The following is a 17,649-nucleotide window of genomic DNA, read 5'->3' as shown; positions in this document are numbered from 1 at the left end:
ATTGATTTCTTTGGCCATTTGGGGATTGATAATACAATCGTATCTTTTCACCTGATGCTGGAGATTTCTTTGTGACTCTGCTGCCCCGTGGTTCTTAACATCCATCCAGCCATTAATTCTTCTTGGAGATGAGATGACTGTAATTGTCTAGTTGTGAACTTGGACTAGTGACTGGTTAGTGGTGGAAATGTCAAACAATGTGGGTCTATAGAGCAGCGAGATTAGAAGCAGAGCATCAAAAGGGAGGGGGAAATGGAGCTCCGTGATGTTTCTCTGCTGGTTTGTCACATGAGCTGAAACTTTTCATCCTTCATGTAGTCATTTAATTAATTACTGATATAAAATATTGATGAGAGTAGCCTTTAAGCAAAAAATGTGCACAGTAACATTATCCTAAACTGACACGAGAAACCAGGCAAGTACTGAGGTGTTTAATAAATAACAGCATCAACAACACAACAACAACAACAACAACAACAACAACAACAACAACAACAACGTCAACAACATTAAAAGCTTGGATTCATTTTATATACATACACATACTGTATATATTTTCATATTTGACTGTATAAACCATAAATATGACATGCAGTCCTCATAACTTAAAATAACCAGGACTTCTCAGACTGAGGTAGGGTCAGGGACCAAGGGGTTGGATAGATAAAGCTGTATGTTTGTAGGTGTGTGCGTGTGTGTGTGTGTGTGTTTGTGTGTGTGTGTGTTTGTATGCATGTGTGTATCATGAGGTGGAGAAGAAGATTACAGTATTGGCAATTAAGCTGCAGTGGCTGTTTGGTAGAAATGTGTGTGCATGGTTCATAGTTTAGTGGTCAGGATTTTGTCCTCCCCAGTCAGTGCCCCAATTATCTTGGCCAAGTCTTCCGGCTGAGAACGCACACACACGCGGCGTTGATGCGAATGAAGCGCCAGGCTATCCGTTCCTTGAAGATGGTCAGGGCGCTTACGAATATGTGTGTGTTGGTGCAGTAGGAGTTCCAGTGGCGACTGTCAATGCCGAGACAGCCCGAGTTGCCTGATTTGGAGCCCTGTTTGCCTCCCCGTCCTCCTGGTCTTCCCCCATTCCCAGTCCCGGAGCTTCTGTGTGTCGGGGATCGACACGTGGTCTCATAGAAGAACTGCTTCTTCACCACGTTGTTGATTGTGACGTTGGGCAGCACTGTCACCTCGTTCCCTGCTATATCTGTGGCTTGTGTCAAGTTGCCCACCCAGGTATTTATGCTGTCACATACCGAGTACTCTCCTCGGTGCATGGTGTGTGATCCCGCTCTGCGCCTTACCCTCACCCCCCTCATCCCTTCAATGTCATAGCCCTCACTTTCCAGGGCTTCGTGTGATGGGGGCACCTCGCTGAAGACCACACGAGGTGAGGAGCGGTAGCGTCTCTTGGAGAAGAGCTTTGGGTCCACTACTGGGATGGAGGGGTCTGAAGGAGGGTGTTCTGGGATGGGGCTCCTATCATGGGGATGTGAAGCTGCCCGATGGGGCCTCTTGGTCCTGTGGTGGCTGGCCCTACGTTGCTCCTGTGTGGGGTGATGTTCAGAAAGGTGGTCCCCCACCGTCTGCTGCTGTCCTGCTCTGTGATTGGCTGCTGCCTGCTGTCCTACTTTGTGTTTGGCTGCCCTGGCGCTCCAGGCCAATCCACCTCCCATGTTCAGTACAGCCTGGACGCCGATCAGGAGGAGCAGGACCAGTGATGACGACCTCATGGGCACACGTCCTGGGACAAGATTGGACAAAGTTACGCTTGGGTCTCAGCTACTGCTGTGTGTTTAGTCATGATCATGCAGGCGTACAGTGCCATCATTGTAACCTTGCGCTTCATTATTGTTTGTGCTACTGATGGCGCTGATGACATTATTTTCCACTAAAGCTCTAGTAGCCTTCTATTTTGTGATATTGTGCATTGCTGATTTAGGATTAAATGTTCAAGTCTCTGTCCTTGGGGGTTTTGGCAGTGTCTCAGTAGAATCCTCTTTACCTTGGATTATCTCAGATATACTTTTCAACAAAATCTAACTATTTAATCGGCTATATATGCAACTGACATATTTGTTGACAGCTGCATTTATAGCAGATTTGTAGATCTACTGGTTCTGAGTTTTGGTGTTATTGATATAAACACAACTGGGTGAATTCACATTTTCATCCTGAAGGTACCGTTGTTTTGATCAGGTGACCTGTGAATGGTAACTCTATGAATGGATGTCTCTCTTATTAAGTTCTGCTATTCGATATTTAATCTATATACAGTAGGTCACTATGTCAAACTAAAACAGACAAAGAAAGACATTTAGAAACCTTATGGAGGAGTTCCAAGGGCTTATGATACACTTTTCATGACAAGCAGAAAAGAATGTAACTTGTAGGATGGCTTTAGTTTGATGTTTGTGTAATTCAATTCATTTTTTTCTGCTTGTATTCATGTTATGTGACGAACTATACGCATTATGTTCATTCACAAATATAATTCTCATGGTGTTACAGAGGTTTAATGCATTTATGATTTGATTGTTCAAGCAGTAAACACCTATTGTGTCTGCAAACCTGTCTGTGTTGTTATTGAAGGTTCATTCATGTATTTGTGTCACGTTGTGTCATCTACAAAAAAAACTCTATATATTTAATATATTTTAATATATGCATTGACCAACCCTATAAATGCAGTAATAATTAGTTTCTTTAAGTAATAATGATAACATAATAATAATAATAATAATAATAATAATAATAATAATAATAATAATAATAATAATAATAATAATAATAATAATAATAATAATAATAATAATAATAATAATGATTAGTAGCAGCCCTTGTATATGTACCACATCAAGGAGGTAGTTGTAAATCTGCATGGTCCAACAGATCTAACTGAGCAGTACTTCTTATTAAAAGCTTTTGCTGGGAAAGTTTATTCCCCCACACGTATGATTATCTGAACATTGATAGTTGTGGAACTTGAATGGGTTTAATTTTGTCTGTAACTGGTGTGTGTGTTACAATACCTGTGGAATGTGTCCTGTTGAAGTGGGAGCCCTTGTGGACTAGACTCCAGTGCAGGCCAGGCCCCTCATGCCTGCCATCTGGACCCCCTGAACCACAGCTCTGGAACACACACACACACACACACACACACACACACACACACACACACACACACACACACACACACACACACACACACACACACACACACACACACACACACACACACACACACACACACCATAGACTTTAACAAGTGGATTCACAATTCAACTTGAACGAACATGCCTACCGTTATCTTCTCTGACTACAGCGTGTGAGCTGTTGCTTTACAATGTCAATGTATAAACGTGGAATGTTTCAACATTACATGTGGGATTGGACGTCATTACTGATGTCAAAAATACAAAAATACATTTTGTTGTAATAAACCAAATAGCAATCATACCATATATCACATATAAAATGAAATCATTTTAAGTCAAATATGATTTCGCATGCTTCTGCCGATGTCAATAATACAGACATTTTTTATATAGACCATATATTGGCCTATTGCATATTCTAGTTTTAGTGCAAGAGGTGCAAGAATGTAAGAAAGAGTAGATAAGATGATTTTGAGGGCTCTAAAGTCTCTCATCTCGTCCATCGACCACCACTGCTGCTCTCACAGATATACACAATTTACCATTATCTGATCTTATCTCATGCAAAATAAACACACACTCACCATGTTTAACTCTTAAGCTTAGACTTGCCATGCAATGGAATGCATGGCATTTCACACCTCATTGGATGCGACATATATATCAGCCGTAAAGCACTCCAACACGCATTACGAAAAGGGGATGTGATCAAGTGGGCACAAACAAGTGTTTTTCTTAGAAACAAATGCCGTGCATGTTCACATAGGAATGCATGCGGACTTTTTTTTTTTTTACGAGTTTGCATGCTTGAGTGTTGTGAAGTGTGGAGAAACACACGCCCTCCCAAACAAAACACGCAGAAGGCCACTGAGGTGAGCTGAAACTGGCATGTAAGTATTTTTAATTGTTCCACAATGTTCTGAAGAATAAATCTTGCTGGTATGTGCAGAAAGATTTAGTAATGTGGCAATTATTTGGCTGTAAATGTTTAAATTCACATTGCTGTAAGGGTTAAAACACTGATTTTATCCTTCATTAAAATGAAGCATCGTTTCTGTTTCATTTAATATTTTACAACACATAATAACTCTGCATGGATGATTTTCTTTTAACCCTTCCTGATGTGAACCATAATCACCAGAAGAGGTCAGTGTTGCCTGCATTGCCACCATCAACCAGAATTCAGACAACTTGAAGCAGCTGAGAAATATCAAAATATCACTGACCCTGTCCCAATTAGAAACAGCATCTCAGCTGCACTCCATAAGTTAAGCTTCTTAAGTCATTATTCAGGTATTTTCCCACAAGTTAATGAAATTTGTGTTCCTTGCAAACGGTTTTCAATACTTGTTTGTCTGCAAGGCAACACTATGGTGCGACAGTATGAATGGGTATACATCAAAAACTCTTTGTAACCCACCGCAGTTAGAAGAGTTTAATTACTAATTGCAGTATTTGAAATTCAACTCTTCATTATGTTCTTTCCTTTTGATGTGCGCATCAAAGAGTTCTTTCCATGTAATAAGTACTTTAAAATATAAAACTTGTGTATGTACATATGTGTGTATGTATTGTCAGTTTTGATCTGATCAGAACTCTCCGGTTCTCAGAGTGTTAACTCCAGAAACGGCACAAGACAATGATGTCAGATTTCAGAAAATAACAAGTTTTATTGAACAGACAGAATGAAAGAAATCATTAAATCTTCAGAGGGTTCATTCATTCATTGGCATTAGATTCAGCTACCAAGAGGAAGTCCAATCACTGGCTGTTTTTTTTAAACCTTAGTGTTTGAGGGACAGGATATTCAGTGTTAAACCCATGAGAATATAAGTAAGTTTAAGTGATCAGACTCCAATATACTAATTTAAGAGTAAAGGAGCCTCTAAAGCATATTTATAATGTATATTAAATTAATACATGATTGATTTGGCATATACTGTATCTGATCAAAACATCACAATTTTTCAACTAGGCAGATAATATGATTGATTATGTCTTAACAATGTATATGCTTCATCAGATTTGATCTGCTGAATACTTCATCCACTACCACGGGGTCAGGGTCTTTTGAGAAAGTGATCTACTAATGAGTTCTTGTGGCCTCAAATAACATAATCATATACAAGAATTAAAAACACTCTCACACAAATAGAGCCGATCCACAAGAAGTAATGATCTGATTGATCCCGGCTCACGGGCAGCAATCTATTTACATGTCCAGGGGTGAGTTTGGGAGGATCCTAATGTTAAAAATATGTGGCTTGTGTGTAATGCCAGTGGAGACAGCATAAACACTGCACCGAAGGGGGTGGAGGGGTCACAGCAGTTTAGAGGGCACCTCTGACTTACAGGATTACTTAAGCAATAGATCAGAATCTGTGGTGATCCCTTCGACTCACTCACACAAATAATGCATGAATTGCAACAAATTCAGGCACATTCACCACCGCACACATTTACACGTTAATGATGCTTTAAGAGAGGAAGGAGAGAGGCCATCCATATAATTTAGATAAAACAGGAAGTCTCTTATTGCTCTCAAGGCAACCTGACACTAACCGCCTTTGTCTTTCACTGGACAGTGAGCTGCTTTCCTCTTTAGTGTCCAGCCAAAAAAAAAATGCAAGTATACAAATACAGATGGGAAAATAAGAGAGCTAGTAAAAGAGTCCCACGTGTCGGAAAAATAACGGAATTCTAAAACTGTTTGAACCAAAACCAGAGAAATGGTTCTTGCTTCCAGAAACGCAACATACTGTTTTAATACACTGTTACAAACAAAGTGGTTAAAGCAATATCCTTTTATGTTTCATGCCTGTACAGTTAACACAAGGAGGATGTTTATGAAAACAGCCTCATGTGACTTACAGTAATAAGGAGGTTCCCTTTCCGACAATAATGGGCTGGTTTCTTTTATTCAGCTTTGCCAAATTGTGACTCAAAAAGTTATTTCAGTCTGGTTGATCGTGATTTTCAAATGGCACGAGTGTTCGAGACATCAAACGGCGCTACTTACTTAATCAGGTTGCCAAAGTTTGATAAAATGACGTGGAAAAAAAAAAAAAAGACATACGTCACACAGCTGCTAGGCGGCAACCTGGAAAAGCAATCATTAGGCATATGAGAGCAAAACACTTCAGACAGAGACTAATTACTTAGCCCAAGGCAGCAGAGACCAGCCACACATCTACTGGTTCTGATTTGTAGTGTTACTGAGCAACTCACTTTAATTTATTTTAGCAGTTGCCAAGATGCTGCATTGATCAGACGCTGGTTCCTACAAGCTGCCAAATTGTTGCATGTGGTTACAGTATGGAGTGTTGACTGTGATACATTGACAACAAGGGCAGGTGGTGCCAAAACATGAGCCGTTTCGGAGAGAATTTCCTGCCATCAGTCCCAAAGTTAGTTTACATTTACAAGAGGTTTCTTCCTATCCGTGTGATGGATCAGTCATTACATAAAAAGGCCTTGTTAAAAGATGTGCAGGAGCATCGTGTCAATGGTTCTCTCAAACAAACACACACCTCTCTCCTGGAGTGATGACAGCAGCATTGGTTTATGAGGGGGTGAGAAAGAGAGGCTGACAGCAGCAGAGATGGAGAGAAGGAGATAGAAAAGAGACAGAGAGAGGGTGATGCGGATAATAACAGACGAAAGTAAACAGTTTTTTCCGTATCTCTCACCAGTTCGGTGTAGTTCAGTTCCTCCGTCTGTCATCCGCTGGAAATAATTATTAAGAAGAATGACTACCAGGTCAGCGTGTTCTCTTTTCTGTGTTACAGCCATCCAAATAAATGATGAATTTATTCTCATGAAAGAAATTTGCTCGTTTTAATAAATGATGAGAACGCAACGTCTCATAAAGAAGCATCGGAGCATGAAATGATTCTTAGATTTAGAGTTTTATGTGAAATAAATTCAAATGAAGATCTGCAACAGATTTTGCATGTGTCTTTTTTTTTTTTTTTTTTTTGCACGAGGCCTCTTCTCGTTATAAATCGATGCTCGCAACTGCAATGCATCTACTTCTTTTTGAAGTTCCCACTTTTCATTTGCAGTTTTACTTGAAGCCTATCATCTATGGGAAGATAATCTGCTTGTCACAGTTTAGATAGGCTGCCACGTGAAACTAATATAAAAGCCAAGATGCTGCCATGAATCAAGTTTTTGTCACGTAAAGTGATGTCATGCAGCGTCTGTTAAAAGCAAAATGAAGTTACATTCTCCAAACATTCTTGAGAGGTTGTCAGTGAGCTGGCTATTCCTGGAAACACTTTAAAAAGGGCTGGTATATAGGATACACAACACAGGTTTATGTAAAATAAACCTTCAAGGAAAAGTTCTGTCATTAGCCAAAAAATCTGTTCAAACTGTTAAAAAAAAGTGCAATATCTGTAACTGTTTAATCTCAAATTACACAACACCGTCGTATTTTTGCAAGAACATCATCAATCAGGGAAATGAAATTGGATTTTACATAAAGTAAACCATTTAAAGAGCTGGTGTAAATTGTATTTTGTGTTTTGTTTTTAAAAAAAAGTCTTTTTTTTAAAAAAAAAAGATCATTTTAAAGTTAAAAAAAAGTTTTATTTTTAAAAAAATTTGTAATTTGCCATTGTGAAAATGTTTCTTAGGAAAACTGTAAATGCATCTGTAGTTTGAACATAAAAATCCGCCCTGAGCCGTGCAGAAAAAAAGGCAGAGAAATGTCAAATGGTTGGAGATTTGTAATTCAAGAAACAGATATGAAGATTAGCTTCTGCCCTGTGCTTTCCCTTCAACTTCGTGTTTAAAAGACATTTGCTGTGAGAACCAAGGCACCTGCCGCATATCAGGGATACTTCTGACAGTAAACTCAACCGCTGTGGCCTCAGGACACAGGAAGACAGAAGTCTCCCTGTGTCCTGAGGCAACAGCGGACGAACTCAAACTTGACTGCCTGCCGCACACAACCTGTTAAAGCGCTTGACTCCTCAGCGTAATGACAAATGATGTGAGGTAAGTAAAACCAACAAACATTTACTGTGTTGTACAAACAAGAAGAAAAAAATAACACGTGCACTTCAGTTTGTATTAGCCTGATGGGTTTACTGGGTGCTGTAATAAAATATACCAGGCTTTACATGCCGGTAAATGTAATCCCAACTTACAAATGCAGTTCTCTAAAAGCAAGATTTCAATAGCTTGACTTTTTCTTCAACCTAGCTGGTTGAACCTGGCACATGTTTCACTCACAATAAAAAAAATGTCCCAGTTCGGTAATAAACCGGCAAAAAAAAGACTTGTGAAATCTATCTGTGGCCTCAGGTTTTTTTTTACGAGCACCCATTTTAGACAAATTTACCTGTAATAAACCCACAAATGAACATGGGGCCATGCTGTGAGTGAGGATATCAACAGGGGTGTATTTGACATTCATTTTCTTGTTTTGATTATCATGTGTATATTTATATGCTCAAATGGCGCCAGTAGGATTTAACGTACATATATACCAACATTTTTCACAGGTGTTTCCTTTCATGAGCCGCACTTAAATAAACGTTTTCGAATCTGTTCGGAGTATCTTGAGAATATCACGGAAGGAGGGAGCCAAGGTGTGGAAACTAAAAGGAACAGACTTTGGCATTGAACCAGCTTTTATCCTGCTGTTTCGTGACTTTCCCTGGTCCTCTTTCAATCCATCTGTCTGTCTGTCATTTATTCAGGTTCTCCCTTTTCTGGTTCTGCAATCTGACCCAAAGTTAGCCTTTTTCTCTCACAGTCAAAAAGCCAGAGGTGACTAAGAGCGATAACAGATTTCAAATAAGCGCAAGTTTGTGTGTGTGTGTGTGTGTGTGTGTGTGTGTGTGTGTGTGTGTGTGTGTGTGTGTGTGTGTGTGTGTGTGTCCGTGCAGGTGCAGAGGTGGATCTTCAGTTTATTGTGTTTGGGGAGAATTACACAACCATTTTCTTACAGTATGTCCCAGTTTGACCATCTTGAACCACGAACCTTTTTGTTTCTTTCTTGGTGTGTTGTGGGCTATAAATAGTTGGCAACTGCTTCAGAAACTGCTTTCAGATACTGATTTCTCTATGGACATGTCAAAAATATGCACAATAGAATTTCACTTCCCACCACAAAGAATTAGTTCTGAGACACTGAGAACAGGTGGATGTGTATCTGCTTATAGCTAAACCTTCACTCATAACTGTTCTAAATGTTCAAGAAATGTTAATGTTTAGTCAACATACAGTAAACTCATAATGGCCTCCAAGGCTTAACGGCACCCCAAGACTGACAAAGGTCCAATTCTCATCTGTGATAATGAAACGCAGCTCCAAAAAAACCACAACTTTTGGCAGACACATATCACTCAGGCCTGAGGCAGATCATTTTATCAGCTGAAATGCACATGTCTTCAGGTCTGTTTAGGGCTCAGTGTGGTTAAACCTTCAAGTCAGGCTTTTGGCACAGAATTTGTCCCAGAGTTCTGTTAGTATTTGCAATGGCAAGCCTGAGACAAAGCAGAGACGCGACTACAATGTAACCACAGCCTCTCCCCCTTTATCACACATAGTCCCACAGTAAGCAGGAAAATGATTCATCCTAATAGAAAGATTGAATCCTTGTGGTGTTTACAAAGGAATCCCTAGTAAACAAGCTTTTTAGATGATGGTGAAATTCAGTAATTATATCTGGATAAAAGAGACGAGTAAGAAATAGAAACCATAAAGTGAAGCAATGCTGCTTCACTTACGAGAATAAACTTTCAACAGATATACAGTACAGTACTTCATTGTTAAATGTGCTTGCATGCAGGTATCTTTGATGGATTCATGTCACAAAATGTGTTATTCATGAATGCATTTAAAGATGCATAAACATTAAAATGTAAAGACAATATTGAATTTTGTCTAAAATACATAAAGGTGCAGTGAACCTCGCCACCAAGCTGCAACTTTAACTTTGCTACTGGTGCACTACATTGTTACAGAAACACAAATAATATGCTTGAAACAAATCCCAAACTGTCTACTGCACCCTGAAATTGCAAGAAAATGTCTTTGTCTTGGATCCATGAGGCAAATTTCTCACTTGACAGCTATAGAAATACATGTAATTAGATGACAGACCACCTTTTTCTTCAGGCAGCAGACAATCGCGGTTGGGTCAAAGTTCAGCAAATTCGAACTTTTGCAAACACATGTGAAAACACTTTGTGAAAACATTTTGCTTTCACTGTTTAGTCACAAGGTTCAGGAAAACAAGTCTTGGCTGCTGTCTTGGACCACAGCAGATCTCCTGGCGTGAGGCTCCTTTGGCAGTGAAGCAAAACTGAAGCCAGAGTACTTGGCTATGTCAGTGAATGGTCTTGTCTTTTTTAACCCTCCCCACAACTGGATCCATCCTCAGTCAACCCACCCTCTCCCTGATCTGGACCAGCAGACATAGGAGGCCAGTCCTCCTGGCCTTGAAGACAAGATGAATACAATGATTTACGTGTCCAGAGTCTTCGTTTTATGACCTTGACATTAAAGAATCTTCTTGTGACAAGTGGTTAAACTTCTGGCATGGTCATTGTAATAACTCCCACTTCCTAGTGAGAATTTGAGATCCCACAGTGGAAGGGGAAGCAAGAATGCCTGTCTGGACTGGGACAAAGATGTAGACTGAGGATAGAGAGGAAGAAATCAGAGGCGTCTAGGGATGAGGCGAGGCAACAAGTACTTTCACAAATAAAGGAGGATGTGATAGAAAAAAAGGCAGAGGTCAAAGGGGAGCAGAGAGGAAGACAAAGATGAGATAAGGAACAGAGGAAGAGATAAATTAAGGTTTAGGGATGGGCATATAAAGCAAAAGCACCAATTGACAATCATTCTGCACCAATGTAGAGACACACAGAAACTTTTGCGCTTCGTTTGTGCTTCATTCATTATAGAATGAATCCACATGGATAGAAAAAGGAAGAAAAATGTGAATTGAAATAGTGAATAAAGTCTATTCCATCGTTGGAAATGCTTTTACCTCCACTTCTGCTGCTTTGTATTCACCAGGTACATTATCAAAAAACTCAAAAACTTTTGAAACCTCACAACCCCAACGCGGTCATATCAATGCCAACTAACTACTTAAGAAACTGGCACATAGATGATAGACTGTTTGCTGAGGGATGCATTTATTATGTAGAGAAAGAATACGGTCCTTATAAAAGCTAGGCATTGCTTACTGAGCTGCAGATGGACCTTCTTTTTGCTGGTGCTTTGCTTTCTTGGCATGATGATTCATAGCCGTGGTGGACTTGCAATGAGATTTTTCTGGCATAGTTGGTACATAATTTATTTAAAGCAGTTCCACACCAGACTTTTTAAATGCTAGCATGCATTCTGCTTGTGGTTGGTACCTTTACAGTAGTTAATAACAGCCTTTGGGTGTCTTATCGCCATCTTCTGTGTTAATGATCTCAGTTGTTCATTCACTAAAGATCACAATGACTCCTTCGGGTTATCATTTAGAGATTGATTTGATCCATCTTACAGCCTGATATCTGTGCTTTGAATGCTTCTTTCGCAGCTTGTACCTAAGATAAAATGGAACATGCAGATTTACATGAGACACTGACTGCATACTGTTGTAGACAAAGTAGTAGAAGACAGCGAATGAGTCACCCAGGTAAATTTGGTACTGGCCTGAAAGTAAAATGTGGGCGTGAATAGACAGTTTGTGCACATTTGCTCACTTGAAGAAAGGAGTATATCAGGAGCAACACGATGACATCCTGCTGTTAAATGGCCTTCAGGAGGTACAATGGATAACTCAGAGCTTTTTTTGCAGTCATCCTAAATCCTAAAGTAGTTATGTGATTTATTCTAAGTCATCCTAGCAGCGTGGGCTAATGCATAGCAGCGTTGTTCAGTTAAGAAAAGGAGATCTCAACAACTATTTGTTGGGTTGTCATAAAAGTTTGTTTAGGTATCATAGAATGCTCTTCCTGTCTATTCTCAATGTAATGATAAAAAAACAGTCAAGGACAATCCACATTGTTTTGCTGTTATATAGACGACCTTGTCCGGACTGCGCCATATCCTCTGCAGAGTGTAAAACGTTGATGTCGTCACTTCCAGGAGTTTCACCCCTCTCACTAAATACTTGACCTGGCCATTTTCTATTCTGTGTGGTCTCCACATCGTCCTGTCATCTCCCTCTCCCTCTGCTTGAGTCTCTGAGCTTCTCTCAGCCCCCCCACCCCCACCCCCATGAGTTGATGTCAACCACCTGTCTTTGTGGGACCTCCCAGGCCCATCCTCTGTCTGTTAGCAGCATGCCATGTTCTAGCGTGTGAGCAAAGCTATGGTTGGAGAGCGGCTACTTTCCATCCATGTGTTTGTATGTCCACATGGCTGCAGCTGGGTTCCTACATGAATTAAAATTTATTGTGGACACAAATATGAATCAAGCAGAGAGAAATGTCTTCCTATGGCCACAAAAACTCCTAGTGAGTCCTCAAGTTTTAAATACTGACAGACGTCCTTGTGCAATACTTCATGCCTCCAGTTTTTACATATCCCACCTGGCTAAAGCCGCTCTGTTGTGACGAGTCAACGGCTCATCCTCACACATACTGCACATTCCCAAATCGGCATAATCCGAATAAGTGTGTAACGAGTAGCTTCTCCTTTATCCTTAGGGCTGAGGCATGTGTGAGTGTTTCATGAGTATCCAACACAAACTCACACACACACACGTATGTAAACACACATACACTTTCTCAGAGACATGGACAAACCGCATTCCTCGATTGCAGTGGGGTTATAACTGTGTCTCTGCTGTACTTTCTCTTGCTGACGTGAACTTCATCTCTCAAATTTGTAACATAGTTTTAGATTAGATTAGATAGACCTTTATTAATCCCACAGTGGGGAAATTTGCAACATATTTCTGACAAAACATTTGATGGCATTTATTTTTTATTTCATCTCTTCATTTAAGGCGTTGGGGTTACTTTGAACACTTGATAAGATCAAGATAGATGTTAACAACTCTCAGATTGTCATGTTCAGACTGGCTAATGAAAAATCAACCAACTGGGAATAAAAGGCAACAAAGTGAGAGTGAGACAGTGTCATGATGTCCACTTCAGGGCACGTTTGCTCAGAAGGTGGATTGTGGTGTAAAACTTCAAAACGCCAAACGTACCGTTAGTCGCAAAGATCACAGTGATCTCAACACTGGAATTAAGAATATAGAAAATGCAATAAGACAGATTTATCAGCTACTTTGTGTTCGGGCTGTGCATGAAAGAGTGGGCCGTAGCTAAAAGTCGTAGAGGCATTCAATGTGAAATCAAAAGGCATGTCTGTACATTGAGCTGTTTTGAGCATATACAGTGCAAACATGGAGCGTGAAACACGTAGACACAAGCAAACGTAACACATTTAAATGGAGCACCTGTCGAAATCCAATCTTCAGCAGTCAAACACGAAGACCGACTTGCATTAACAGTTCTGAGTTCAGTTATCAATGGAAGGAAAGGTCAAAATATAGGAGTGTACAGCTCTTCAATTTGTACTGCGCCAAAAATCTGAAAACCAGGGCCTCACGGGGAGAAAGGTGCTGGAACAGAAGAAATCTCCTCGTGTCTGACAATAATTTGGTCCAAAATCCAGTAAGTTACAGATGTCAAACAACATTAGCCGTGATTTGAGGTTTTTTCCCAAATATTGTGAGAAGCTGCATCTAAAGGGGACATCAGTGTTTCCATATTTTCTACTCTCTGCTTTCTGCTCCTGTTCCACACGGTTCAGTATCCTGACCTGCAGTGACCTCTTGGAACACAGACGTCACCTCGAAGCTGACCTCTGACCTCCTACTTCTCCCATTGATTTCAGAGAGAATACTTCAGTTGGTATACTCAATGCAGGATGTTCTTAGCACATTCTGAGCATTGATGTGAACCAGACTACAGCTCTGGTGAATCAAAGCGTTTTCATTGGTGCAGGTTTATATTTTCAAACGTGAATTATTATCCTCTCATTTTTCTCAAACAGACAGGCTTTATTTTAGATGTTCAAACATCCGCTATTTCCCACAGAGCCAGAGAATTTGTTTCTGTCAATCAATGATATGTTTTGTTCTTGTAACGTGACGTGTTATATCATGAGTGTTGAGGTTAGGCTAGCACTGGCATGGATATTTGGTGTACTAGCAAAACACGCAGAAACATGCAACATGTGTGTAATCTATAGAGTGACAGAAGATAAAGTAAAATTATATATTTTTTCTTCCTTTTCTTTGTTGGATTTATTTTTAAATCGCAATAAACTGTATTCTCAAATTTAATTTCCACATAATGTCATTGTTCCAACTATTTTTTTTTTTTAATCACACCACATAGTTCCAGTTGTTAATGGTCACCATATAATCAATATAATCAGAAATTTGATTTTCTAACAACAAAAAAAGCCTTTTGTTACTTTTTAATGTACTTTATACAAATTAAACAACCTTTGCGATGCACTTGACAGGAATATGCTCAGGACAGGGAAGCTTAATATTTTTTAACAAATTGATGTGTTTGTGTTTGTTTCATGACAGTGGGTGTTGGCTTTAGGCCCCCGGGGTTCAATATCAATGGTTAAAGCGCGACCAGGTGTGCTTCTGCAGCCTCTCCCCTGCCCAGGTGTCCTATACAACACCACAGTCTAGACAGCACACGCTTTTCCATCCTCTCCCTTTATGGGGAAGAACTTCTTCCTGTCATAATTTTAGTCAATACAATTTCCTAGATTTGCATACCATAGCTATCTGTCACGTCTCCACAGTGAGAAGCAGAACAGAAATAACAGTCGAATGTTTGCTTTAGACATTTGACTTAATTATGGATAACAATTTTGGAACAGATGCATTTTAAAGATGTATGTTTTTAAAATTCTGTATACAGTATATACATTTAATAGACCATTTTCTGATCCTATTTCTAAAATTCAGAAGACCCACTGATGCCAAACTGACTCATCAAATACCAATTTATTTAAACTTAATTTTATCTTAAAATTAAGCTAAAATAAGCTCAAATTTTACTTGTGGCACCAATAATATGTGTCTGACAACAACAAAACACCAATTGGAATACAATCATCAATGACAACAAAAACTAAATAAAAAGACAAACTATTTTCAACAGAAGTTTAAAAGTTGGAAAAATTGGAGAACAATTGGAGTAAGAATTTAGTTTAATATTTGGTTCATAGATTGTGCGCTACCTTCTTTCTTTCTTTCTCTCTCTCTCTCTCTCTCTCTCTCTCTCTCTCACACGCACACACACACACACACACACACACACACACACACACACACACACACACACACATATACACACACACAGGTGCTAACATAGGGAAAGCTGTAATTCAGCTTCAAAGGGAAACCTGAGAGGGTCATGAATAATCACAGACATCTTTGTCTTGGGGAGGGAGAGGGGGGTCAGCAGCAATGTCCATCCACCATCTGCACACATAAATATGCTAGTTTGTATGATTTTAACTTCACTCCTGACATGTGTCTGGATGATTTTGGTGGAAATATGATGCAAATAGTTAGACTCACAGGTAGTTGGCTGAAGGGTTTAATGCCCTTTGAATAGTTGTTCTTGCAAACTGCAGCCAAATGAACACCCCATGCCTCCAGTTCCACTACAGTGGATGCCAAAAACCCCCAACCCCTCTAAAATCTTACACGTTGTAAATGTTTTAAAGCGGCATTACTCTGCATTGAAACTAATCCACCTTGGTGAGCAGAACATTTAGCCTGTAAAATTATGTAAGCAGGTGCACATTGTCTTTGCTGACTTATGATTGATAATCAATAAATGATGAATATCACACCTACTGGTGTATATAGCATTTAGGCTTATGTAGTCTTCTCTGTTATGTGCCTATCAGCATCAGCATCAGGGACAACACAGTGATAAATGTGCTTTTGCAAGATGAAATCATATTAAATCTACCTCTACCCCTTACGTTGTTTTTTTCTTCTTCTTTCTGCATACCTGACCCATTGGATGACATAGTTCAACTTTTGAAATGCCACGTCCTTTGCATATCTTGCATTTCAATTCCAGGTGAACTTAAGAACAGTGTTCTCTAAATCATCAGAACACCAGCATCTGTTGAGATGTCAAGAAAGATATATGTAGCAGGAGCTCCGCAGCTTTCTCTTTCCACTTCCTCTGCAGACCAACAGAGGGGTGATGAAAATACAGTTTAGCTCACCTCCAGCACACATTTCACAGAAAAAAAATGAAGATGGAAGACAAGTTGGAAATGTCATTTTACAAATAGCAGAGTCACTTTCTTCTGAGAGGACATCAACGGTGAATGTTTAGTGATATTTTCTACGTTGACCAAGTTGCAGCGCCTATAGGAAACTGTTGGAACATGTGGCCCATAATGTTTGTGTACATAAATATTAGTCTGCTGTGACATTCTTCCCCTGTCAAAGCCCGAAAGGAATTCCCTGACAGGAGTGGCAGGCTGGAGGTCTGTGTTCAGCACACACCCTTGCACACACACACACGCACATGCACACACGCAAAAAAGAAAATATACTGTACATCTGAAATTATTTTATCGGTCGGTTGTGCACCCGTAGACACACCAGGCCCCACCCAGATGCAAGGACAACCTCAGCAGCATATTTCACGTTGGACATTGGAGCTCATCAGAATCTACAAGTCCTTTAAGGGTTGTGTAACATGAGAAGAGAGAAAGACAGATAGAAAAAAGGAGAGAGGGAGCGGGAAAGAGTGAGAGAGAGAGAAAGAGAGAGAAGGTAACTTGATGTTCCAGGAGTTTTCTTAACGGTGAACTTGTTCCCAATGAATTTTTGAAGAACGCCCCTTCATAATTGCTCACCTCAATTTTCTCTCTGCCTTTCTACACCTTCTTCCATTTACTCTATTCAGTCATATCAGCCTAAAAAAAAATGACTTAATTTTACTGAAAATGTTGAAAGATCTGACATGAGATGAATTGTACATTCAGTCATGTAACGTGTATTCACTGTGGACCTCCTGCATGTGTTGGTCAGATGGAAGTTTTCTCCCTCCAACAGAGGGATAACTGGAAGCTACTGAGCTCAATCTCAATTTAGTGGCTCCACTTTCACTTAATAACAGGTATGAAGAAATCTTGTAAACTCAGAGAACGGCTCTTCTTTCTTCCGTTACTCCTTTCTTTGACCTCTGTCCACACAAACTCTCCAACATTAACACCATGTTTAATTAGAGTTTTTATTAAAAAAAAAACAAGTTAGGACTCACCACTCTGTTAACGCTCCTGCCCCCTCTTCTCCCAGTGAGTGACAACTTGCAGATGAACCCTCCTATATTCCACTTCACTCTCTCCAGGTCAGTGGCAGAATTATCCCCAAAGTCCAAATCCTGCTCCTGCTTTTAAAGCTGTGAATCCAGGTCTTGGGCCATTCACTTTTGTGTGTCTCCCACCCACACTC

The 17,649-nt window shown here is 39.9% G+C and overlaps 1 protein-coding gene across 1 annotated transcript; it reads right to left on the bottom strand.

The window, feature by feature from the left end:
* Window positions 1-427: 427 nt before the first annotated feature.
* Window positions 428-17,639, bottom strand: ngfa (nerve growth factor a (beta polypeptide)). The gene is made up of 3 exons (XM_068338487.1): window positions 17,459-17,639; window positions 3,030-3,129; window positions 428-1,741 (listed from the first exon to the last, which is right to left on the bottom strand). The coding sequence occupies exon 3, from the start codon at window positions 1,728-1,730 to the stop codon at window positions 867-869; it is 864 nt and encodes a 287-aa protein (XP_068194588.1). The 5' UTR covers window positions 1,731-1,741; window positions 3,030-3,129; window positions 17,459-17,639; the 3' UTR covers window positions 428-866.
* Window positions 17,640-17,649: the final 10 nt, after the last annotated feature.

The sequence above is a fragment of the Antennarius striatus genome, chromosome 2 (genome assembly GCF_040054535.1).
Source record: "Antennarius striatus isolate MH-2024 chromosome 2, ASM4005453v1, whole genome shotgun sequence".
NCBI classification, from domain to species: domain Eukaryota; kingdom Metazoa; phylum Chordata; class Actinopteri; order Lophiiformes; family Antennariidae; genus Antennarius; species Antennarius striatus.
The sequence above is the reverse complement of the archived record's forward strand: the minus strand, read 5'-3'. Positions and strand labels throughout refer to the sequence as shown.

Excerpts from the sequence above, each read along its gene's own strand:
- ngfa (XM_068338487.1), bottom strand. The coding sequence starts at position 1,730 with ATGAGGTCGTCATCACTGGTCCTGCTCCTCCTGATCGGCGTCCAGGCT.